A 25,702-nucleotide genomic window follows, 5' to 3' on the forward strand; every position below is an offset into this window, starting at 1 on the left:
TAACAGATAATCAGAATCAGGGCACATTACATCGCATGGGCTACAAAAGCAGACGGGCCTGTGCGCACGCCATTGCATCTGCTGCCAACAAGGTAGCTCGCTTCCAGTTTGCTCAGGAACTGGACAGTAAATGATTGGAAAAGGGAACATGTGGTCTGACCAATCACGTTCTCAGTTACACCATGCAGACGGTAGGGTGAGGATATGGAGACAGCAGCACGGAAGCATGGATCCTTCTTGTATCATCACTACTCTACAGGCTGCAGACGGAGGCAAATGATGTAATGTGTGGCCTACCGTTCACTGAGAGGCCGTCTGAAATGTTACCTCCACCCACAATCCATCTGTACAGTGGCCCCTTATAACTGGATTCATTAGTGCTCCCTGGTTACCCAGCTATAAATGGTAGAAGACTGTAAAAATCTCTTCAGACTCTACAACAATAATCCCCAGAAATGAGAATATTCATGTTCCCATCAGTGAGATCACACATCAGGTTCTTATAATAAGAATTGTGTCACTCACTGTCATCTCTATCAAACACATTCACTATTGAGACATAATCCAATCTTTCATCATCATAAGGAGACGTGTTCCCCCATTCAAGCTCTTCTCAGGAATTAAACCCATTTCACCTTTTAGGATAACTACCAAAAGATGACTGACACGTTCCAGTGGCGAGACAGTAAGAGCACCCCCGTGACCTGTTAGTATAAGGGTTAAGGCAAGCACCATACCATAGGTACATAGGTTATGTACTTACACTACGCACTCTCTTATCTGCTTTCTGTTTCAGCTGTTCCACCTGATAAAACACAAAAGCCATAAATACGGGTCAGTGAATAATATATGTTATGTTACATGACTATGCACAGCGGCTCAAGTGTGACCATCATTAAAACTTTCTACAGATCTCTGTGGGCGTAAATCCAAAAAGAGTACAAAGCACAGGAGGCCGCAAGCCAATTACTCATAGCTGTGGGCATTCAGAGGGCGCGAGGGGCAAAAACAGAGCCGGACGGGAAGGTTGAGTACATGTTATTTTAAAAATCTACAGTCAAAAATGATGAAGGCGGCCGATGAAACAGCGTACAACGCAGCACACTACGCTTCTGGTAATACAACGTATTCTTAATGGATAAGTCTCTTAATATGTAATAGAGAGAACAGGTCGTACAGAAAATATAATCCTGCTAAATCCAACCCATCCGTAATCCGCTCTTACCGTCAATGTGTACCTGTGGCACCCTTCTCGGACGCGCCATTCTATCCCGTCGCCTTCAGGCGAACCGGACAAGGTGAACACCTGGCGGAAGTTCTGCCATCTGCCGCCCAGGTCATAGGGAAAAGTGAATATCTCTCCGGTCTGATAATACTGAATCCTGTCCTTAGCCTGTAAGTACAGAGAGCAAATATATTGCTATTATAATTACACTGTGTTCATAAGACTTCAACTATATAACGGTTTCTGTGTTTTCAATGGAGACAGCTAATCAAAGGTCATCTCCACTCAAAGAACCCAGATTCTGCGAGGCTGCTGAGTATATACAGATACTAAACTCATCTACTGCATGTTCCTGCACCCCATACGCTGTGCCTTCAGACTGCTGTACCCAGGTGCATAGTAGGTTGTGGGTGTTTGTGTCTGTCCTCACTCTGGCACAGAGGCGGTCATAATGAGCAGACGTACAGTAGCTGACCAGTCCCAGCCCATGAACTAAATAATACATTACATACGGTCAGAGAGATAAGGCGCATAGAATAGATCACTCATTTATTACTGCTGACATTTGGAGCCTTTCATAGAAAGAGGTCTAATTTTAAGGATATCATTTTTCATTTGTATCAGCATCAAAACAAGTTTTCCCGACCCATCTAACTTGGTCAAATGTTTTACGCCAATGTCCGAGATGGCTTTATAGCATCAAGAGAACATTCTACCATTTCTCACAATCGTTTGGTCACTGGATGTTCCATGCTGCCAGCACGCGATAGTAAATGTGATTTCCCTGGGTTCTGGCTGATCAGAATGTCTAGTGGGGAACGGGAAGAGAAACCGCCTGACATCAATGAACCCTGCTAACTCCCACCGATTAGTTCTCTTATCACTGATAACACGCTAACGGTGGAAGCGAGGAAAGCAGCGACAGGTCCATTCAGGACACCCGGATCCTACATAAGCAAGCTTTCAGGACTAAGGTTTACTACACACGCCTATGTGTATTCCACTATTTTTCTGCATACGTAAGCTCTCTGCACACAGATGGCCTGATTCAGCAAAGATCGCAATATAGCGTACACAGGCCGTGTTACTGCGAATTTATGCTAATCCATAGCGATCGCAATGCCGTCGTAGCACTACATAAGGTCGCCCACTTCACCTACAGGCACGTGTAATGTTTAGCAAGACTGCGAAAACATCGGTACAATAGAGTACCATCGAAGCCTCACGCACAGTTAAGGCAAGTCAGACCTTACTCGGGAATTGCTTAGATCAGCGCACGCTATGAGCACTCAGGCTGCGTATGGTATCGCAGTGGCTAATTTGTGCGCGCCCCTGCAATGCCGTTGAAACGCACAGGCACGCCTGCTTTTCCTCGACAACCCCTACGTCACCACCCACAAACGGCACTTCCCGTCAATCACTCTGCGATGGGTCTGCGTAGTTACTGCGATCTCAGTCCAGATCGCAATGACGGGGTTTGCACAGGCGCACTGCGATGCATACGCAAATTGCACAGTATGCTACAATTGGCCGATTGCTTGCGTATAAGCAACTGCGGGGGATGGGCTTGGCGGAGGGAGCCATATGATGCATAAATAAAAACAAACGTTTTACCATGTCAAACTTTCTAATAACGCATGGAAAATGTAATCTGTCCGTTTTCTGCCTCCATTGCCGAGGTCTGTAAGGAGTGTAAAACGCTGCATGTAAATATGCCCAAAACATCAGTAACGCACTAAAAAAGGCTGCAACCTGTCAGAGCCAGGTTACAGGATGGACAGACTAAAGCCTAACATAGAATCACATGCAAAATGGACTTGTAACACAGTAACAAACACGTAGACGCTTCTGAAAAGACGGCTCCTGTATACAGACATCCCAACCGCGTACATCTTGTTATAAGTGAATGGAAAGCTACAAAAATAGCAACTTAATTCAGTCACTATAATGTGTCATAATAATAATAAACCAAACTATTTTTTTTTTTTTTTTACAGGTATTGCTCTACATCAGAGGTTCTCAAACTCCGTCCTCAGGACCCCACACAGTTCACGTTTTCCAGGTCACCCAGCAGGTGCACAGGTGTATTCATTACTCACTGACACATTTTAAAGATCCACAGGCGGAGCTAGTTATTTCACTTGTGATTCTGTGAGGAGACCTGGAAAACATGCACTGTTTGGGGTTCTGAGGACAGAGTTTGAGAACCTGTGTTCTACAAATTTACTCATATTAAACACAAACACTCTATTATTTTGACACGTTAAAGTAACTGAATTGAGTTGCTCTTGATGTAGCATTCCATTCACTTATAACAAAATATACAAGCGCTCTTTTATATTTTGATATAGTGTATTAATCGAATTGAGCTGCTATCTCAGTAGCAATCTAATAGCGCAGTATATTGAGAACTTGTACATCTATTACCTAATGATCACCCGCTGACATGTATGACAAGACAGCTGGTGAATATAGATTGCCACCAAAACAGTGGTACCTAGAGGAGCACGAAATATGAAATTCATGTTAGTGGTGGGGAGCGTTTTTTTATCCACGCCAGGCTGTCACAGCGCTAATAGATGCCCAACGCATAGCGATATGTCAATCAGCGTTCTGTCCTGTTATTGGTAAATATCTTTTATTACTAAGCATTTTGATATCGACTTCTTACATATTTAGTTCAGATGAAGTGTGAACTCAAACTGATATATCACCAGCGTGTTATAATGGCAGTCACAACATCCATGTAAAATAACCTCTTAGCGTAACTAAACATTTTTTCAAGAAAGTATTGCTAATGGAGGAGGACTATTTCCTATGCACACCAGACTTCTTGCCTTTAAGCTTATTAAACAACAGTGAGCCATATTCAATTAGAGACTTAAAGCTATTTTCGCCTGTTTTTTTTGCGAAAATTTAGCCTAAAAAAAAATAATTCGCCAAATTCAATTCCAGGACAATGTTGCCTAAGCGGAAACAATTCTCCAAAAAAGATTCTCCAATCAATAGCAGCTGAAAAGAGATGCAAAAAAATCTTTATTTTGGGGCGCAAACGTGGGGAAACGACTTAGAACCCTTGGGACAGCACCCCAAAGGTCAAATCTGCAAAAAATAAAAACTAAGAACACCCCAAAAAATACATTTTTGGGGTTAAAATTTAAAAAAAGAGGGGGGAGAAACATAAAAAGTAGCTAAATAGACTTCTTGGGGGCCCCCAAGTATGGGTCAGGTATTTTGGGGATTGCAGGTGCATGCAGCAGGTGGATTTTTCATGTTTTTAAAAAGTTCACATTAGAGACATAAAAATATGCTAGCACCCATTTTCAAGTACCCAAAATTTGCCAGGACTATTTATTTTCACCAAAAAAATACAGCTTTATGCCATTCTCCACCACTTTTACAAAGACGCTAATAGCAAGCAATTTAAACAACTTAAGTACCCAAAATTAGTCTTATTAGGGCTATTAGTACACATCTAGATTGAATTCCTATGTTAATGTATCTTTTTCTGGGGTACAGACTGATTTCCCCAATTCTTTCAGTACTTTTCGCCTGCTCTGCATTCGCCTAATTCCGTTTTCGCCTGTTTTGCAATTGAATTAGGCAAAAAGCGGGGGACGCGCACGGAATAAATTTGCCTCTGAAACAGGCGAATGAAGCGAAAAGTCGGACAGGCAAAAACTTTGCCTCTAATTGAATTCCCCTCAGTATGTGGCGTTTACCAGGGCCTGAAAGGACTGATAACAGAGTACAATAGCTTGCGGTGAGGCAGGTAACAATACTGCGTCCAGTGTCGTACATCGTAACAGTAATGTTATATTACAAGCTGCTCTCTCACACTGGTTGGACCTTTGCCATCGGCTCAGTTTCATAACGTTCCCGCTACACGTAACCGACATTATTCCCTTTGGTCATTATTTACAGTACAAACAGCAAAACGATTAGCGAGACTGAGATAATAGTCCAGGGTTCTATAACTTTGAAGCCCCGACGCATTGTTGGGGGGGGGGGGGGGGGAGGGAGGGCGCTACTTGTCCGAAGGTGCCCGCCACGGGCAGGAGACGTACCTTCTCTTCTATCCACGACTCAATGGAGGTTTTATTTCGCAGAATCACTTTCATCTACAATACACAAGAAATAATAGATCAGAATGACTGGCGGCACAGTGGGCGTCATCAATCCATTTACATTTACGGCACAATGGGTGTTTTGATGGGACGTCAATCATCTGCCTGCATAATGCACACCCTGGGTGAGTGTAATGCATCCGGGTGGAAGTGATGCTCTCAGCATGGACCCTCTCCTTTGTGTACCATTTACCTGGCAGAGAGAAATCAATTGCTCTGTAATAAAAGGCATCAATTGCCAGCAGAGCAGCCCACAAAACAGCCTCCTTAATACAAGGCTCGTTACATCTGCCGCAGCCTCTGTGGGCTCAATCTAATAAGATCTGATCTGAGAGTCTTTGTTCGGCATTGTGTGAGCTGTTCAAACATCCACTAAACAACACACATCAGACAGACACACACAATCTCCCTGGGACCTGGCCTGGCGTTTAAAAGGACAACAATGTTTAGACATGAATTCTAATCTGTGAAATCAAATGGAATGCACTAATATATGATATAGATGGTAAACTCCAGGCATCATGGCAGAGAGAACGTCTGGGGATCTATTTATTTTAGTATAATGTGGCAACCTAAATAATGGCTCGTTTCCCATTGTGGTAACGATGTTTGTCCATGGGAACAGCAGGACGCAGATATGTAAGAGGAGGTGGGCATGCAGAGGGCACAGTGATCACACCCTAGGACTATACGGTTATACCCTTAGATGTGCTCGCCTAGCAGACAGTGTAGGGCGCCATCTTGTGGGCTGGCCCAATAGCGCAGCCTATCAATGGTTTTCCAGGCAAACTGTTAATAATGATCATCAATAATAATCATCATCAATATTAATAAATGTGATCATTCGCAATAAAAGGTATTTGAGTGACACAAATAATTAATTCTGACATTGCTGACAATATAAGCATCACTTACACAGACATGGATATAGTATCTGAAAGCAGCCAGGAATGAAATGGGCAGCATTAAATGTAATATGCTAGCAGTCAGCGTATTGCTCTGAGGAATAGTCCAATACACCCCGAGATATTTTATATCTACCCTGAAACACCCCTGGGAAAAGGAAAGCTCATAATGGAAACAGAGCCTCACACGGAGTCTCTAACCTCCTAGCAACGTATTGCTATAAAGGCGCTTATCTGTCCAATGTGATGTGACCTGAACAAATCAGAGACTGCGGATCACTCATACACATTTGGTTATCAGCACTGCCCTTGGAAAAGACCAACTAGTGCTTTAAACCAGCATATTCCATGCAACTAGATCTATACAGCAGATCAGTTACTATATAATAATGGCAACAACTATGTTGTCCAGCATAAAGTGGTAACTATTCTACTGCATTGTGCGTATCACAGAGGCAGCCTTATACTGTGGTGATGTCACTGGCTCCTAGTAATTGGATAGGCTGCATTCTCAGTGATGTCACTGGTTCCTAGTGAATAGAGAGGCTGCATTCTCAGTGATGTCATTGGCTCCTAGTAATTGGATAGGCTGCATTCTCAGTGATGTCACTGGTTCCTAGTGAATAGAGAGGCAGCATTCTCAGTGATGTCACTGGTTCCTAGTGAATGGATAGGCTGCATTCTCAGTGATGTCACTGGTTCCTAGTGAATAGAGAGGCTACATTCTCAGTGATGTCACTGGTTCCTAGTGAATAGAGAGGCTGCATTCTCAGTGATGTCACTGGCTCCTAATGAATGAAGGCTGCATTCTCAGTGATGTCACTGGCTCCTAGTGACTGTATAGGCTGCATTCTCAGTGATGTCACTGGCTCCTAGTGAATGGATAGGCTGCATTCTCAGTGATGTCACTGGCTCCTAGTGAATGGATAGGCTGCCTTCTCAGTGATGTCACTGGCTCCTAGTGAATGGATAGGCTGCATTCTCAGTGAAGTCACTGGCTCCTAGTGAATGGATAGGCTGCATTCTCAGTGATGTCACTGGCTCCTAGTGAATGGATAGGCTACATTCTCAGTGATGTCACTGGTTCCTAGTGACTGGATAGGCTGCATTCTCCGAGACGTCACTGGCTAATAGTGAATGACTATACATGCATAATTGCAATATAAAGCCTATACTGTATATACTTAAAAAACACAAACTTCCTAAAGTAACAGTGTTCTCCCCAGGCTGTTTTTTGCAGGCGCACTGCCCGGCGCTTCCCCCCGCCACAATGCGCCGTCTCCCTGTACAACTTACTGCCCGGCACTCCCTCCTGTCCCAATGTGCAGTGTTCCCCGGTCACCCTCAACGTGTCCTTATTGCCACGGATGCCGGATGTGACGCCGAGCTGCGTCGACGACGCATCTCAGTCTGTCTGGCATCTGTGCCCTCCGGCAATAAGGACACGTTAGTGAGGGTTCTGGATGACCGGACACGGCGCATTGGGGCGGGAGGGAGTTGCATTGGTTCATTAACAGGTAGCTTACTGAGCCAGTTCTTTCTCCAGTAATAGAACATCTGATAAATTCTCGCAATCCCCAATATATGCTGTAATCTGCATATAATGGGAGGAACAGCCAGTAACGAAGTCAATGCATTAGTGCATATCCGAGAGGTGCAGCAACTATCTGCTCCTAAGTGGAGAGCTAAACAAGCATTAGCACATGGGTGACGCATTCTATGCCGGTCACTCCACACACCCACAGGGACGAGTCAGCTTCTGCAGATTGGACCTATTCCACCTATTGAATTAGCTAGGACAGGATATACAAAGGACATTCAAATAAATAGTCTACTAAAGAAAACTATTTGAAGGGGAATTCGATTAGTCTAAAGTGGCCGGGAACGATTCAATTGTTTGTGCCGCAGGGCGCGAGTGCCCATCATTTGGCATTGCAGCGTATAGGGGCTGGGGAGAGTGCCCCAAGTAAGGTCAGGATTTAAAACACTTTATTATTGCGAAGGCCCCCACCCGGCTACTTTTTGATGCCACCACGCTGGAAACATTTTCTGGGGAGAACACTGAGTAATACAGAAAAATAGCTTGAAAAACAAACAATACTTAGGATGAGCGTACGTAAGATGGGATACACCAGATACAATCATACAGCAACTTCTCGCTACTCAATATGCAACATCCTACTCTGCTCCATAATCTGAAACCCGTAACCCAACACACACCTGAATACAGAACAGCATCCCAACCGCGATGGTGGTACCGAGCGCCAATCCCAGCGCAAACAGCGTCACTGCAAAGGAGGAAATACCAAACGGAATGATGGGAGCCGGCTCCCGCCGTGACATACTCATGTCGATCCTTACAGAGTTCCAGCCAAACGATATCTGAAGAGATAGATAGACAGGGGTAAAACTTATAACAAAAAATAAAATAGGTAAAACCTTTAACAATGTAACTACAAGCCATCACCCACTCCATCCTCACGGGAAGTTAATATATTATAAACTCTTTAAGCTGTTAGTTCTTCAGTGATCCATGTGATAGGAATTCTGCCTAGGAGAAAAAAGTCGCCCCCACGATCAAAACACTGATACGTCTCTGATGTATATAGGTTTATATTTGTTTATACCATCAGCAGTCACTTTACATGAAGCTATTCAGTTGTATTTCAAGTCGAAATGTCATATAGGGTGAATATACGCTGCATACTTCCCACAAGTGAAATTAACAGTGGTTAGATCAGAGCTCCAAAGGGGCGGCCTCTACTTTTACAGTCTCAAAACTTTTAACTCAGTTAGAAAAACGAAAACTCGAGAGATCTTAATAACAGAAGACTCCTACACTTCGACTGGTTAGTGGCATTTACTTATTTTAGATGCGCATCAAGGATTCCGGTTGCAATTTATGACACTAGAACCTCCCTTACGCATACAATACGGATACATTGACCGTGCTGGGATCTGTATCGCATCAGATAATCGTCCCACAGTATCTCTGCCAGTGTGGTCTGAAAACTACCACAATAACCAAAGGATCCATATTGCTCTATGTGTGCAGTTACAGGACCATGATGCATGTTTTCCAGGTCTCCTCACAGAATCACAAGTGACATAATTAGCTCCATCTGTGGATCTTTAAAAATGTGTCAGTGAGTAATGAGTACACCTGTGCACCTGCTGGGTGTCCTGGGAAATGTGACCTGTGTGGGGTCCTGAGGACAGAGGGCCTGATTCAGACCCGGTCGCAAGCGCTGAGCGCTCGCAACCGGGTCGATGGTGGCCCACAGCGCATGCGCACGACGGAGCCGGCTCCGTCATGCGCGAGACCCGGATAGCGACGAGCAATCCGGCGCTCCGGGTCTCGCAACAAAAGGGGGCATGCTGTCGATGTTGAGTGACAGCACGCCCCCTTTGGTGGGCGGGCCGGGGGGGGTGACTGCCCAGATGAGCCGAAAGCTCTCTGGGGCTTGCGGCCACGAGACCCTACCACAAGGGTCTCGTCGCAAGCCCGATGGTCGCGATGGTCTTGACCATCGGGACCATCATCCTGGCCGCTCGCATTAGCTGCGGGTGGCAACCCACAGCAATGCGAGCGGCCAGGAGGCCACTGCATAAAGAAAGAAAAAAAAAGACGCCCTGATTCAGAGCGAGCGCTCTGTGAGAACGTCCGGCTCTGAATCAGGGCCCGAGTTTGAGAACCACTGCCATAAGTGATGGGACACATAATAACACATGTGTGTCTGACTTTACTAAATGAGATTTCCACCTATAATTCCTTTCCCGTGATTCCCGACAGGTGGTCGCCCCATAGCCGCACTCCTCAGGTGTCTCACTTACCCTGTTATACAGCTGTGTGTACATCGTCATGATGAAGATATAGGCAGCATGGATACAGCCCAGCGGGGCCAGGAGTAAGAACAGGGTGAAGGAGGAGTGATTCCTATGTCCACAGCAGTTATTGATCCAGGGGCAGTGATGATCCATCTTCAACACACACCTGAGGAACAAACAGGCTCAGCCATAGCAGCCCCTGCACAATGGGGGAGATGTACCAAGCCTCCTAAACAGTGGTGAGGTGGAGACGTTGCCCATAGAAACCAATCCGCTTATAGCTAGCATTTATCTAGAACATTTTATAAAATGATAGGTTGCAGCTGATTAGTTGCGATGGGCAACGTCTTCATTTGCCCACTCGCTAGGCGGCTTTATACACCCCCCCCCAATATAGGGTACAGTCCAATTCGTTTTCATACCTGTTGCACTTGCGGCAATGGTGGGAACGCGGTGACTTGTACCCCTCGCAGACCTTGCAGTACTGGAGGAACCTGCAGTCCTGAGAGTTCTCCTTCAGGAACAAACAGACACAAACATTATACATTTGGGGAAACTCAAACATAAGATTCAGGAACACAACAACATGTCACAACGCTGAGGTGACCCCGGAATTAAACACGTTTTACCATCTGAGATACTGTAACAAGCTGGTTTCGTGTTAATAACTTATAAGGTGACGATTTAAAATTAATTTTTTTCCCCAACCACCGTTTTCCCAAATCAGGGTGTGAAGCAAGCTCGCCCTGTTACCGTTATACAGCCCTGTAATCAGCCACCATAAAGCTTACAATAAGAGTGAGACACTTCTAATAACAGTCTTGTAATCCAGCCCTATCCTACATGCTGCATCTATCACTAGAGAACATGTGATAAAGGGACAGGACTATTGTCTGGCCACAGGGGTCACTGACCCAGCACAGTCTGCCGACGCTAAAATGGCTGCTCTCCCTGAGCGATATAATTCAGTGTGAGGAATAAGAGACCCTTTACTCAGTAAAGTTGAAAGAAGAATTTTTTCTTTTTGTTTTATTTAATTTTTTTTTTTATTAGTTAATTTTATTGTATACTAAGACGATGGTGGTTTTTTTTTTTCTGGCTCAGTATGTGCCTTTAATGCTATAGGGTTACCCTTATCTATAGTACTGTTTTCTTCCTGAAATATTCATATTGTACTAAGAATTGGTTGAACTGTTGACCTTATGCAAATATTTCTGTAATATTATTTCTCGGTTTACATGTTACACTTTTCATCTATGTGTCATATGTAATTTGATAATATCTTTGTTACATGTTGCTATGTCATTCATTGCTTCTATAAATAAAGATGTTAAAAAAAAAGAAATGATAAAATATAAATTATATATATATATATATATATATATATATATATATATATATATATATATATATATATATATATATATACACATATATATATATATATATATATTTATTTATTTTACTAATGAAAAGCACATTCTACCTATAATATCTTATGCAACAGAGCTACTAATAGTGTTAAGAAAAATATATGTACAAGTTTCAGGGGCTGAGCGGATCCGGATGCATGAGATTCTGGTTTTGGCAGACTGTCTGCATTAAACTTACTATAATACACAGCAGTCCCCCTCTACTAGTAGAAAATGGATCACAGAGAATAATAGCTTATACTCGGTGATCAAACAATTACAAACCTATAAACTATCCACATCCACAAACCATGAAAGATATGTCCTCATACACTGTTGCTCAAGCCACGGTAAATAGCTCCTCTCGGCGCACCCGAATCTGGGCGACTCGGCTGTGACTTGCATCTTTCTCGCTCAGAATGGGAATCCTTTTCACATAAATAAAACAACTTGGGGCAACAAAACTACATTGCACATCGATTTCATGTGCGACTGACTGAACCTGAAAAAAAGTCAGACTTTGGGCGGATTTCTGCTCGCTCCTCAGTAGGCTGCAAACAGAAATCTGCGCTATGTGCACCCGCGGCACTTACGCCCAACGGCACAAACAACTGAACAGCTCCCGTCACTTTATATGGAAGCTACGGGCGCCCCAAAACAATTGAATTCCCCTATGAGTGGTGTTTTGCTGCATCTGCGATGCGAATAAGATGCAAAATGTAAAGAAAAATATGGTATGCTAATCCTCTAGAGCGTCTCAGTCTCGCAGTATGGCGTATAGACGCTAGGTGTATGAGGAAACATATATATATCGTTTATGAACACTGCAAGACACCTTACCATACAAGATCAATTTGTGCGCAGATAACGGATTATCCGTCCCGCGCGCCTCCCCCTCACATGATGATGGCGCATGCACAAACCTGTACACGCGGAATATAGTTGGCCAGATGGGATGAAAGATTATTATGATTACAGAGTGATTTATAGGGAGGCTGTGCAGTTTATAAAGAATACTTATTGGAATTCTGATAGTGCTGTGTAAAGGGAAGCAATTGGGAAGCCGACTGCCTAAATACCGGCAGCCGGCTTCCCGACTGTCTTATCCCGGCATGGGTGAAATGCCAGGCGTCTAGATGTAGACGCCCGCATTTCCCCGACGCCGGGAGACCGGCGCCCGGCATCACGATCGTAGTGATGCCGGGCGCCGCGACCGGACAGCCGTGGGGGGGGGGAGGTTAGGTTTAGGGCTCCCGGGGGGACTTAGGGTTAGGCACCCCCCCCGGACGGGTTAGGCTAGGGGGAGGCAGGGTTAGGCACCCCCGGGGGGGACTTAGGTTTAGGCAGCGGGGAAGGGGGTGGTTAGGGTTAGGCACTTAGAGGGGAAGTTAGGGTTAGGCACCCCTAAGGAGGGTTAGGTTAGGAGATACTTACCTAGCCACGATCGGGATTTCCAGCGCTGTCGTGCTTCCGCTGCTTCGCAGTCTGCTCTTGTCGGGCTGCCGCTGGCGGGAATCGAACCGCCGGCCGCATGGCCGGCGGTATATCATACCCATTCCTGTGTAAATAGGTGACATACTGGCAGCAGTAATATTGTATTGAGCAAGATACATAGACAGAAAGATATCAGTCGTGGCATTAAGAGGACAGACCAGCCTATCCCAATGTTTACATTTTACCCTGACAAAGTAACATTGGAAGTTACAGCAAAAAATAAATCTAGTTCTATTTGGATCTACTGGAGACTACATTGGGAGCATTTCATTTATAAAACTGGCTAAATGGTCAAGAGCAGATTTGCTTTTCTCTTACCCCATGACACTACCAAGATTAAAGGGAAACTTAAATAAGTCACACGCTGACTGTACTATGACAGCGCCTTAAATTGACAATACAACATAAGAAATGAGTAGTTACCTAGAGGGAGCATAACCTGGATATAAAGACGAGTAATAACACAGAAGTAGGAGGTTCTCTCTCACACGCTACAATACTGATACAAGTTAATTTTGTGGTAAGATTTTGGGCAGGCTCTGGGAGCCATTAAAGTGACACTGTTACAAAGTTCTGGCATCCCATTTTATATATACATTGCATTGTGCCTTGTACAGCATGGGTGGTGTTATGGCATGGGCTTCTCCCAAGTGACTTTCACTTTCAGCTCCTTTGGTGCCAGCGAGGCATTGGCACAACGCCGCTCCAATGAAATGGGATATGTTCTATGCGTTACGTAATAAGCTCTTGCCGGGGAAAATAAGGTTACAGAAGAACACCATTCTTGTATGCATGCACAATGTGCGCACGTGAGTACATACACACAAAATGGGAATCAGTTTCTCCTTAAACTTACTACGAGATCTGGTAACTGGCCCTCAACCTATGTGGGCGCCAGTAGTGGTAACATGGGAAATGTGACTCTCTCTAAACTGCTAACCATATGACAACACTGCAGACATACAAAGAGCGTACTCTGGGCCTGATTCAGATCTGAACGCTCTGACCAGAGCGCTCGCTCTGAATCAGGGCCCTCCTACCTTTTTTTGGAGCGTCCTCATGGACGCTCGCATAGCTGCTAACAGCTATAGCGAGTGTCCATGATGATGGTCGCGATGGAGACCCTGCGGTAGGGTCTCGCTGCCGCAAGCCCTGGATTGATTTTGGCTCTATCAGAGCCAAAATCACTCCCAGACATCACTAGTGATGTCAGTGGGGCCGGCTTCAGACGGTAGGCGTTCCCATGGGAACGTCTCCGTCTGGCAGGCACGCCCCCGGCACGCCCCCAAAGGGGGCGTGCTGTCAATCAACATCGACAGCACGTCCCCTTTGATCAGACACAACGAGCGAAGGACTTTCCTTCGCTCGTCGCGTCTGGCGCATGCGTCTGAATGACCCCCTCTGTGTACACCGAGTAAAATAATATTTCCACTAGAAAACGAGCACAAAGTTTACCGATGGGCCCTTCTTTATAAATATGTCACTGATCAAATAAAACGAAGGACGCAAAAAAAAGTTCTATCTATATACAGCATTCTAACCATACGGTATCGCGATTATGGGTCATGACATGGTGACAGCCAATGGCCCTACACCAAAAAAAACCTAATAATAATAATACAAAAAACGTACAGCGCCTCTAAAGATATATATTTGGAGTTGTGAATCTACACCAGATTAGTTCTACCAAATACCTAAGAGCACAATGCTAATGAGGGGAGGTTTGTAATAGTTTTTCATGCACTATGTCTGGCCATTAATTATCTGCTGTGTAAAGAGATAAGTGACACTAATGACACTCAAGACCTGTACCATTTATCTTCCCAGTCACAACTAAACACATAAAAGCCTATAATCTTATAGGCGCAGAGCTAGAGCAAGGATTCCCATTACTTTCCTTTCCTATGGTTATACATATCACTCTAGTTTACTGCAAAACATATTTTTGTATAATTATATCCTGCTGCCAGTTCAGCAGATCCTAATCATCACTCACCTTTGTGCCATAACATGTGTTACTGTATTGGGCTGTGTACTGTACAAATGACATTTACTATTCAGACATGTCGCACAGGAATGAACTAATAAAGCAAATTCTAAGAGCAAGTAATTAAAAGGGAAGTTGTGCAACAACAGCATTTAAAAAGGGATATAACCACCGGATCCCTTTAATCCATTGGTGTGTATATGCCCACCTGCAACTTTTACTAGATACATTGCTTTATCTGACTTCCTACGTACCGTGCCGGCACCAAAATGCGCATATCCTCTAGACCAGCGTTTTTTAGCCACTGTGCGTGTGCCGCGGCGGTCGGCTCAGCGCACTTGTACTGTAGTGTGTTTTATTCCTGAGGACAATGTAGTGTGTTTTATGCCTGTGGGAGCCAATCTAGCGTGTATTGTTTTATGTGGGAGCCAATGTTTTTTCATTGGTCACACAGGCCGAATAGACGGATAGTGGCCCTGATTCAGAGCCGGACGCTCTGACAGAGAGCTCGCTCTGAATCAGGGCCGGGCTATTTTTTTGTTGGAGCGGCCTCCTGGCCGCTCGCATAGCTGTGGGTGACCACCCACAGCTATTGCGAACGGCCATGATGATGGTCGCAATGGTCAAGACCGTCGCGACCATCGGGCTTGCGACAAGACCCTTGTGGTAGGGTCTCAAGGCCGCAAGCCCCAGAGAGTTTTCGGCTCAAATTGAGCCGGAAGCTCTCCGCTGACATCACTTGTGATGTCAGTGGGGCCGCCCCCAAATGGTAGGCGTTCTCATGGGAACGCCTCCGTTTGGGCAGCCACCCCTCGGGCCCGCCCACCAAAGGGGGCGAGCCCTCACTCAACATCAACAGCTCGCCACCTTTGGTGCGAGACCCGGAGCGACGGATTGCCCGTCGCTAGCCGACACTCGCGCATGCGCACGACGGAACCGACTCAAACAGAACGCCTCCGTCTGGGCAGCCACCCCCCCCGGCCCGCCCAAAAAAGGGGGAGTACTGTCACTCAACATCGACAGCATGCCCCCTTTGTTGCGAGACCCGGAGCGACGGATTGCCCCTCGCAATCCGGGTATTGCGCATGACGGAGCCGGCTCCGTCGTGCGCATGCGCTGTGGGCCACCATCGACCCGGTTGCGAGCGCTCAGCGCTTGTGACCGGGTCTGAATCAGGCCCAGTGTGCCTTGGCAATTTTAAAATCTTGTGTAGTGGGGCCTCGAGTTGAAAAATCACTGCTCCAGACGAAGTTTCTTTGGCAAGTCTCCTATTAGCCACCTATATATAATATATGTATAGAGTAAAAGTTGCTTGAGTGCATATACAGGCCGATAACTGAAATCTGTCGGAAGGCGGCAAAACTTTCATGTCTGCCGCATGAAAAACTCATTACAGAAGGGAGTCTTCAAGGTTCAACGTCAGCCCCTAGGCTTTAAGCAACACGTTCCTCTTACCGGCTTCCATCCCGCAGGAACAAACCCAGGTCCAATGAACATTGCATTAAAGTAATTGTAAAGAATCATAACGGTCCAGTTAATAAGTGCTAGGAAGTTCAGACTGCTTCCAGGGGTGTCAAGGGGCCAGTACCAGAGGACAGAGTCCAAGACTGCCACTATAGAGCATATTATAATAACCCCAAGGGCGATGATCGGCCCCCAGTGACAGAGTCTCCTTAACTCCCGTAAAGTTTCAAAATTGACAAAGGAGTCCAGTTTAGCCATGTTTCCTAAAGAAGGAGCGTCTATCCCAAGAGTTTGGGTCTCCGTTCTGAGGTCCGACGTCAGATGGCCATGCTGGCTGTCCATGCTTTCAGGAACAAGCATCCCGGCTGCAAATAAAGACAATTACACAGTTACTTGTGTGGTTAGACGTCCAATAACATCCAAACAAAACACTAAAATATGGATCTACAACTATTCATTAACTGCCCCAACATAAAACTGCCATGCATGTTATCTGGCGGGCCTAGACACCAAAAACACACTATAAGCACTACACATATGGAGAAAGAAGGCTCCAATATCTGTACGTACTGAGTAGCATCAATTCAATCATAGAACACAGATGCTATGGTCCGCAGAGCATTTTTCCCATTGAGCAACAATAGCGAGTTGATGGGATAATCATTTGTTCAGCTCAAATTATCTCTCCCTCCGCTGCGCCTGGATAACATACTAAGGTTTGGTTTTGCTTGGGGGAAACAGATTTTGGAGCCTGCTGGGAGTGGCGTGAAGCCAAACACTGGTTATTTTTACTGTAAGCAAACACTGAATAATGAGGAGCGACCAACCTGTAGTTAAATAGAAAACAGTGATAATTATACACAGCTAAGAGTAACAGATACGGCTGACTCATTTACAAATCACACCAGCTCAGTTAACTCCATCTGTGCATCCAGGACTAAAAGTCTTGCAGCTGTAATAACACAAAAAGGATTCTACTATTCAGGCCTGGGTGCGGCTGAGTGCAGTGTTCTTCAATAGAAGCACTGACAGGAAGTCTGGTGTGTATAGGAAAATACCTCCCTCCACACACGGCTACATCTCAGACAGTTCTGATGAGTTCATAAATGTATATTTGTGAACATTATTAATCTCGGAGATGACTGTCCCATGTGTGAGAGGAGATATATTCCCAGTATGGTGCTGTGGATTAAATAATGGGCACAAGCCCATTAACGACACACTTACAAGATTGTTAATAAGTAATTTTCTTGATAATTGTGAAACTAATGTCAACACATATCATGCTGGCTGTTGTATAAGGTTATTGTCTCTGTAATATCAGGTAGAGTCAGTAAAACAGGTTCTGTGTAGGGAAATGTGTACAACATAAACAGTACAAGATTCCCAAGCACTAATCAGTGCACAAAGCATGTCATTCCAGACCCATCCACCCAACAGGATCACCCCGAAAAAGGTCACCCACCCACCAGGGTCACCCACCTACACACCGGTCACTGCTCCCCACATCGGTCCCTGCTCCCCACCACACCGTTCCCTGGCCCCAACCACACCTGTCACTGCCTCCCCCGCCACACCGGTCACTGCCTCCCCCACCACACTGGTCACTGTTCCCCACATCTGTCCCTACTCCCCACCACACTGGTCCCTGCTCCCCACATCGGTCACTGCTTCCCCCCCACCACACCGGTCACTGCCTCCCCCACCACACCGGTCACTGCCTCCCCCACCACACCGGTCACTGCCTCCCCCACCACACCGGTCACTGCCTCCCCCACCACACCGGTCACTGCCTCCCCCACCACACCAGTCACTGCCTCCCCCACCACACCAGTCACTGCCTCCCCCACCACACCAGTCACTGCCTCCCCCACCACACCAGTCACTGCTCCCCACATCGGTCCCTACTCCCCACATCGGTCCCTACTCCCCACCACACCAGTCACTGCCTCCCCCACCACACCAGTCACTGCTCCCCACATCGGTCCCTACTCCCCACATCGGTCCCTACTCCCCACCACACCAGTCACTGCCTCCCCCACCACACCAGTCACTGCCTCCCCCACCACACCAGTCACTGCTCCCCACATCGGTCCCTACTCCCCACATCGGTCCCTACTCCCCACCACACCAGTCACTGCCTCCCCCACCACACCAGTCACTGCCTCCCCCACCACACCAGTCACTGCTCCCCACATCGGTCCCTACTCCCCACATCGGTCCCTACTCCCCACCACACCAGTCACTGCCTCCCCCACCACACCAGTCACTGCCTCCCCCACCACACCAGTCACTGCTCCCCACATCGGTCCCTACTCCCCACATCGGTCCCTACTCCCCACCACACCAGTCACTGCCTCCCCCACATCGGTCCCTACTCCCCACATCGGTCCCTACTCCCCACCACACGAGTCACTGCCTCCCCACCACACCAGTCACTGCCTCCCCACCACACCAGTCACTGCTCCCCACCACACCAGTCACTGCTCCCCACATCGGTCCCTACTCCCCACACCAGTAACTGTTCCCCACATCGGTCCCTACTGCTCCCCACATCGGTCACTGCTTCCCCCCCACCACACAGGTCACTGCTCCCCCCACCAGTCCCTACTCCCCACATCGGTCCCTACTCCCCACACCTGTCACTGCTCCTCACCACACCGCTCACTGACCCCCAACACACCGGCCCTGCCAACCTCCACCCCGGTCACTGCCAACCACCACACCTGTCCCTGCTCCCGCATACCTGGGCCGCAGAGCAGGCAGAGTACCGGCCATCACCCCACTCCCAGCATCCCCTCCTCCCTCTGACGTCAGCACGGGGCGGGGAGATCACCGGCAGCACAGGAGGAGGCGGTACCGGGTACTCAGAGGCTGCTGTCTCCGGCCGGGCGTCCTCTCTCACATGTGTCCGAGCCGCTGTCACTCACATCCCGGGTGTCATTGTGGTCGGTAAGGAAGTGCCGATAACTGAGGGACTGCCGGTCGCTAAGGAAGTGGCGGTTGCTAAGGAAGTGGCGGTTGCTAAGGGCGCTGGGAAACGCTAAGTGGACGGAGCGGAAGTGGCTGGAAGGACTTCCGGGTGTCACTCTCTGAGTAATAAACATGTCCGACGAGTTCCAGGGGTACGAGCAGGACTATGGGGTCCTCACCGCCGAGATCACCGGCCGGATCGGGAAGATCCCTAAGCTGTCCGCAGGTACCACCGGGGGGCACTGAGTGTGTCTATGGAGGGGTCTGACAGTGAGAGTGGGGGGACTGATTCTGAAGAAGGGTTACTATGAGAGTAGTGGGGTGTGACAGTGGAAGGACTGAGTGTGTGGTGTATGGCAGTGAGAGTGGGGGGACTGAGTGTGGGGTGTATGGCAGTGAGAGTGGGGGGACTGAGTGTGTGGTGTATGGCAGTGAGAGTGGGGGGACTGAGTGTGTGGTGTATGGCAGTGAGAGTGGGGGGGACTGAGTGTGTGGTGTATGGCAGTGAGAGTGGGGGGGACTGAGTGTGTGGTGTATGGCAGTGAGAGTGGGGGGGACTGAGTGTGTGGTGTATGGCAGTGAGAGTGGGGGGGACTGAGTGTGTGGTGTATGGCAGTGAGAGTGGGGGGGACTGAGTGTGTGGTGTATGGCAGTGAGAGTGGGGGGGACTGAGTGTGTGGTGTATGGCAGTGAGAGTGGGGGGGACTGAGTGTGTGGTGTATGGCAGTGAGAGTGGGGGGACTGAGTGTGTGGTGTATGGCAGTGAGAGTGGGGGGGACTGAGTGTGTGGTGTATGGCAGTGAGAGTGGGGGGGACTGAGTGTGTGGTGTGTGGCAGTGAGAGTGGGGGGGACTGAGTGTGTGGTGTATGGCAGTGAGAGTGGGGGGGACTGAGTGTGTGGTGTATGGCAGTGAGAGTGGGGGGGACTGAGTGTGTGGTGTATGGCAGTGAGAGTGGGGGGACTGAGTGTGTGGTGTATGGCAGTGAGAGTGGGGGGGACTGAGTGTGTGGTGTATGGCAGTGAGAGTGGGGGGGACTGAGTGTGTGGTGTATGGCAGTGAGAGTGGGGGGGACTGAGTGTGTGGTGTATGGCAGTGAGAGTGGGGGGACTGAGTGTGTGGTGTATGGCAGTGAGAGTGGGGGGACTGAGTGTGTGGTGTATGGCAGTGAGAGTGGGGGGGACTGAGTGTGTGGTGTATGGCAGTGAGAGTGGGGGGGACTGAGTGTGTGGTGTATGGCAGTGAGAGTGGGGGGGACTGAGTGTGTGGTGTATGGCAGTGAGAGTGGGGGGGACTGAGTGTGTGGTGTATGGCAGTGAGAGTGGGGGGACTGAGTGTGTGGTGTATGGCAGTGAGAGTGGGGGGACTGAGTGTGGGGTGTATGGCAGTGAGAGTGGGGGGGACTGAGTGTGTGGTGTATGGCAGTGAGAGTGGGGGGGACTGAGTGTGGGGTGTATGGCAGTGAGAGTGGGGGGGACTGAGTGTGGGGTGTATGGCAGTGAGAGTGGGGGGGACTGAGTGTGTGGTGTATGGCAGTGAGAGTGGGGGGACTGAGTGTGGGGTGTATGGCAGTGAGAGTGGAAGGACTGAGTGTGTCTATGGGGGGACTGAGTGTGTGGTGTATGGCAGTGAGTGAGGGGACTGAGTGTGGGGTGTATGGCAGTGAGAGTGGGGGGACTGAGTGTGGGGTGTATGGCAGTGAGAGTGGGGGGACTGAGTGTGGGGTGTATGGCAGTGAGAGTGGGGGGACTGAGTGTGGGGTGTATGGCAGTGAGAGTAGGGGGACTGAGTGTGGGGTGTATGGCAGTGAGAGTGGGGAGACTGTCTGAAGAAGGGTTACTATGAGAGTAGTGGGGTATGACAGTGACTGTGTGGAATGTTAAGGCAGGTATCCACTAGACCAGGGATGGGGGAAACTCAGGCCCGGGGGCCATATAAGGCCCCCAGAATCATTTGGTCTGGCCCTCAGAGCTTTTTTCTGCTAGCCTCATCTGTCTAACATGGTGCCTAGAATGGCACCTTGCAGCCAGAATCTATACAGCAGTACCGCCTGGTACATCACCTGGCTGCTCGCAAAAGCTGTGGGTGGTCACCACAGCTTAGCGAGCGACCAGAAGGCCGGGCAAAAAAAAAAACCTGCCTCCGGCAGCGAGCGGGTCTGAATCAGGGCCTGAGTCTGTGGAGAGGTTACTATGAGAGTAGTGTGGTATGATAGTGAGAGTGGGGGGGGCTGAGTCTGTGGAGGGCTACTATAAGAGTAGAGGGGTATGTGACAATGAGTGGAGGACTGAGTCTGTGGAGGAGACTATGTGATTTTTGGGGGGACTAAGTCTATGGGGGTGACTGTCAGTGATTGGGAGTGCTGGGTTTGTTGGATGGACACTAGGGAGATAGCAACCAATCAGATTCCAGGTATTATCTTCTAGAAAGAACTAGATAAATGAGAAGTAGAATCTGATTGGTTGCTATGGGCAACATCACTTCTTAAATAGAACTCCCATCCTAGTAAATTTACCCCTAGGAGACTTTGAAGTCTGTATAGTGAATGCTATGAGATAAGTTAATGTGCACAAGATTCTGGGGTGTGTGTATTAATGTAGTATATGTACCTGGGTTACACCAGGAGATAATCATAATATGTTACACCAGGAGAGTACAGTAGTATATGTGCCTGGGTTACACCAGGAGAGTACAGTAGTATATGTGCCTGGGTTACACCAGGAGAGAACGGTAGTATATGTGCCTGGGTTACACCAGGAGAGAACGGTAGTATATGTGCCTGGGTTACACCAGGAGAGAACAGTAGTATATGTGCCTGGGTTACACCAGGAGAGAACGGTAGTATATGTGCCTGGGTTACACCAGGAGAGAACGGTAGTATATGTGCCTGGGTTACACCAGGAGAGAACGGTAGTATATGTGCCTGGGTTACACCAGGAGAGAACGGTAGTATATGTGCCTGGGTTACACCAGGAGAGAACGGTAGTATATGTGCCTGGGTTACACCAGGAGAGAACGGTAGTATATGTGCCTGGGTTACACCTGGAGAGAACGGTAGTATATGTGCCTGGGTTACACCAGGAGAGAACGGTAGTATATGTGCCTGGGTTACACCAGGAGAGAACGGTAGTATATGTGCCTGGGTTACACCAGGAGAGAACAGTAGTATATGCGCCTGGGTTACACCAGGAGAGAACAGTAGTATATGCGCCTGGGTTACACCAGGAGAGAACAGTAGTATATGCGCCTGGGTTACACCAGGAGAGAACAGTAGTATATGCGCCTGGGTTATACCAGGAGAGAACGGTAGTATATGTGCCTGGGTTACACCAGGAGAGAACGGTAGTATATGTGCCTGGGTTACACCTGGAGAGAACGGTAGTATATGTGCCTGGGTTACACCAGGAGAGAACGGTAGTATATGTGCCTGGGTTACACCTGGAGAGAACGGTAGTATATGTGCCTGGGTTACACCTGGAGAGAACGGTAGTATATGTGCCTGGGTTACACCAGGAGAGAACGGTAGTATATGTGCCTGGGTTACACCAGGAGAGAACGGTAGTATATGTGCCTGGGTTACACCAGGAGAGAACGGTAGTATATGTACCTAGGCTAGGATACACCAGGAGAGAACAGTAGTATATGTGCCTGGGTTACACCAGGAGAGAACGGTAGTATATGTGCCTGGGTTACACCAGGAGAGAACGGTAGTATATGTACCTAGGCTAGGATACACCAGGAGAGAACAGTAGTATATGTACCTAGGCTAGGATACACCAGGAGAGAACAGTAGTATATGTGCCTGGGTTACACCAGGAGAGAACAGTAGTATATGTACCTAGGCTAGGATACACCAGGAGAGAACAGTAGTATATGTACCTAGGCTAGGATACACCAGGAGAGAACAGTAGTATATGTACCTAGGCTAGGATACACCAGGAGAGAACAGTAGTATATGTGCCTGGGTTACACCAGGAGAGAACAGTAGTATATGTGCCTGGGTTACACCAGGAGAGAACAGTAGAATATGTGCCTGGGTTACACCAGGAGAGAACAGTAGTGTATGTGCCTGGGTTACACCAGGAGAGAACAGTAGTATATGTGCCTGGGTTACACCAGGAGAGAACAGTAGTATATGTGCCTGGGTTACACCAGGAGAGAACAGTAGTATATGTGCCTGGGTTACACCAGGAGAGAACAGTAGTATATGTGCCTGGGTTACACCAGGAGAGAACAGTAGTATATGTGCCTAGGCTAGGATACACTAGGAGAGAACAGTAGTATATGTGCCTAGGCTAGGATACACCAGGAGAGAACAGTAGTATATGTACCTAGGCTAGGATACACCAGGAGAGAACAGTAGTATATGTGCCTGGGTTACACCAGGAGAGAACAGTAGTATATGTGCCTGGGTTACACCAGGAGAGAACAGTAGTATATGTGCCTGGGTTACACCAGGAGAGAACAGTAGTATATGTGCCTGGGTTACACCAGGAGAGAACAGTAGTATATGTACCTAGGCTAGGATACACCAGGAGAGAACAGTAGTGTACAGTATTCTCGGCAATAAGAAATTATATACACGTGCAGGGACAGGGGCTCCAAAAGGGTATTTTTTGGAGAATATGACGCAAACATTCATTGATAAAAGGCCCCTGAGTGATCTGTTCTTTAAAAAAAAGTTTTTTTTCTCTTTAGTTCTACTTTGGATACGGTCTCTTACATTTATTTATTGCCTTGTTTTAGATGAGAAGAAGCAGATGGTGATTGCTGTGGAGAAGCAGCTTGAAGAGGCCAAGGAGCTGGTGAGTGTTGCTGGCTGGGGAGTGACTGAAATGTTCTGCTCTGTTATCATGTGATATCGTGTCCTCACTGCTCCTCTGTGTAACTGAGGGCATGATTCTGTAAGGATCGTAATTGCAAAGCTGCACGCAGGCTATAGCTATGATGTATGCACTCAGGCTATAGCTATGATGTATGCACTCAGGGTATAGCTATGATGTATGCACTCAGGCTATAGCTATGATGTATGCACTCAGGCTATAGCTATGATGTATGCACTCAGGCTATAGCTATGATGTATGCACTCAGGCTATAGCTATGATGTATGCACTCAGGCTATAGCTATGATGTATGCACTCAGGCTATAGCTATGATGTATGCACTCAGGCTATAGCTATGATGTATGCACTCAGGCTATAGCTATGATGTATGCACTCAGGCTATAGCTATGATGTATGCACTCAGGCTATAGCTATGATATATGCACTCAGGCTATGGATGTATGTTGTATGTACTCAGGCTATGGATGTATGTTGTATGTACTCAGGCTATAGATGTATGATGTATGCACTCAGTCTATAGATAATGATGTATGCACGCAGGCTACATGTATGATGTATGCACTCAGGCTATAGATAATGATGTATGCACGCAGGCTATAGATATGATGTATGCACGCAGGCTATAGATATGATGTATGCACGCAGGCTATGGATATGATGTATGAACGCAGGCTATGGATATGATGTATGCATGCAGGCTATAGATATGATGTATGCATGCAGGCTATAGATATGATGTATGCACGCAGGCTATAGATATGATGTATGCATGCAGGCTATAGATATGATGTATGCACGCAGGCTATAGATATATGATGTATGCACGCAGGCTATAGATATATGATGTATGCACGCAGGCTATAGATATATGATGTATGCACGCAGGCTATAGATATATGATGTATGCACGCAGGCTATAGATATATGATGTATGCACGCAGGCTATAGATATATGATGTATGCACGCAGGCTATAGATATATGATGTATGCACGCAGGCTATAGATGTATGATGTATGCATGCAGGCTATAGATATCATGTATGCACTCAGGCAGCTTTGCAAGTGCGATCCTTTGCAGATATGGTAATGCACAGGAGGCATCACACCTCCTGTGCATTACTTAGCCGAGCTGCGTTGTTCAACGCAGCATCGGTTAATCTGCGTATCATCGGCCGGCTGCGGTGACCCATGGGGTCCTGCAGCCGGCCGCCGCAGTTTACAGGAAGAGGTCAGGAAATCTCCGTCACCCAACCGAGATCCTGGCCTCTTCCCTCCTCCCAACGGAAGCTACACGCCTCCGTTTCGGGTAACAGAGGCTGTCGCCGCCCCCTCCCCGCCCCCAAACATCAGCAGACTGTCAGTCTGCAAGCGTACTCCCAGATCCGTTCTGCACATGTCTCACCATAGCAAAGTAAATGATCCAATTATATAGTTATAAAGTCG

At 47.5% G+C, this 25,702-nt stretch overlaps 2 protein-coding genes across 11 annotated transcripts in view; one reads left to right on the top strand and one right to left on the bottom strand.

Moving 5' to 3' along the window:
* The window catches only part of ZDHHC6 (zDHHC palmitoyltransferase 6), a 37,741-nt gene extending 18,299 nt beyond the window's left edge, over positions 1-19,442 (bottom strand). For 2 of the 3 annotated variants that reach the window (XM_088464892.1, XM_088464886.1), the window contains exons 1-8: positions 19,189-19,442; positions 16,434-16,807; positions 10,508-10,599; positions 10,092-10,251; positions 8,478-8,639; positions 5,293-5,346; positions 1,226-1,393; positions 764-805 (exon numbers count right to left, since the gene is read on the bottom strand). In XM_088464892.1, coding sequence (XP_088321018.1) covers positions 764-805; positions 1,226-1,393; positions 5,293-5,346; positions 8,478-8,639; positions 10,092-10,251; positions 10,508-10,599; positions 16,434-16,802 — 1,047 coding nt within the window. In that variant the 5' untranslated portion in view covers positions 16,803-16,807; positions 19,189-19,442. Of the gene's footprint in view, positions 1-763; positions 806-1,225; positions 1,394-5,292; positions 5,347-8,477; positions 8,640-10,091; positions 10,252-10,507; positions 10,600-16,433; positions 16,808-17,269; positions 17,413-19,188 lie in introns of those variants that run through there. The other variant, XM_088464898.1, reaches the window with a different exon arrangement.
* VTI1A (vesicle transport through interaction with t-SNAREs 1A) overlaps positions 19,300-25,702 on the top strand; it is a 428,796-nt gene continuing 422,393 nt past the window's right edge. For 2 of the 8 annotated variants that reach the window (XM_088465016.1, XM_088464918.1), the window contains exons 1-2: positions 19,324-19,641; positions 24,161-24,219. In XM_088465016.1, coding sequence (XP_088321142.1) covers positions 19,548-19,641; positions 24,161-24,219 — 153 coding nt within the window. In that variant the 5' untranslated portion in view covers positions 19,324-19,547. Of the gene's footprint in view, positions 19,642-24,160; positions 24,220-25,702 lie in introns of all 8 variants that reach the window. The other 6 variants (XM_088464933.1, XM_088465076.1, XM_088464951.1 and 3 more) reach the window with 5 other exon arrangements.

Source organism: Taudactylus pleione, unplaced genomic scaffold, assembly GCF_031769625.1.
Source record: "Taudactylus pleione unplaced genomic scaffold, aTauple2 ptg000008l, whole genome shotgun sequence".
NCBI lineage: Eukaryota > Metazoa > Chordata > Amphibia > Anura > Myobatrachidae > Taudactylus > Taudactylus pleione.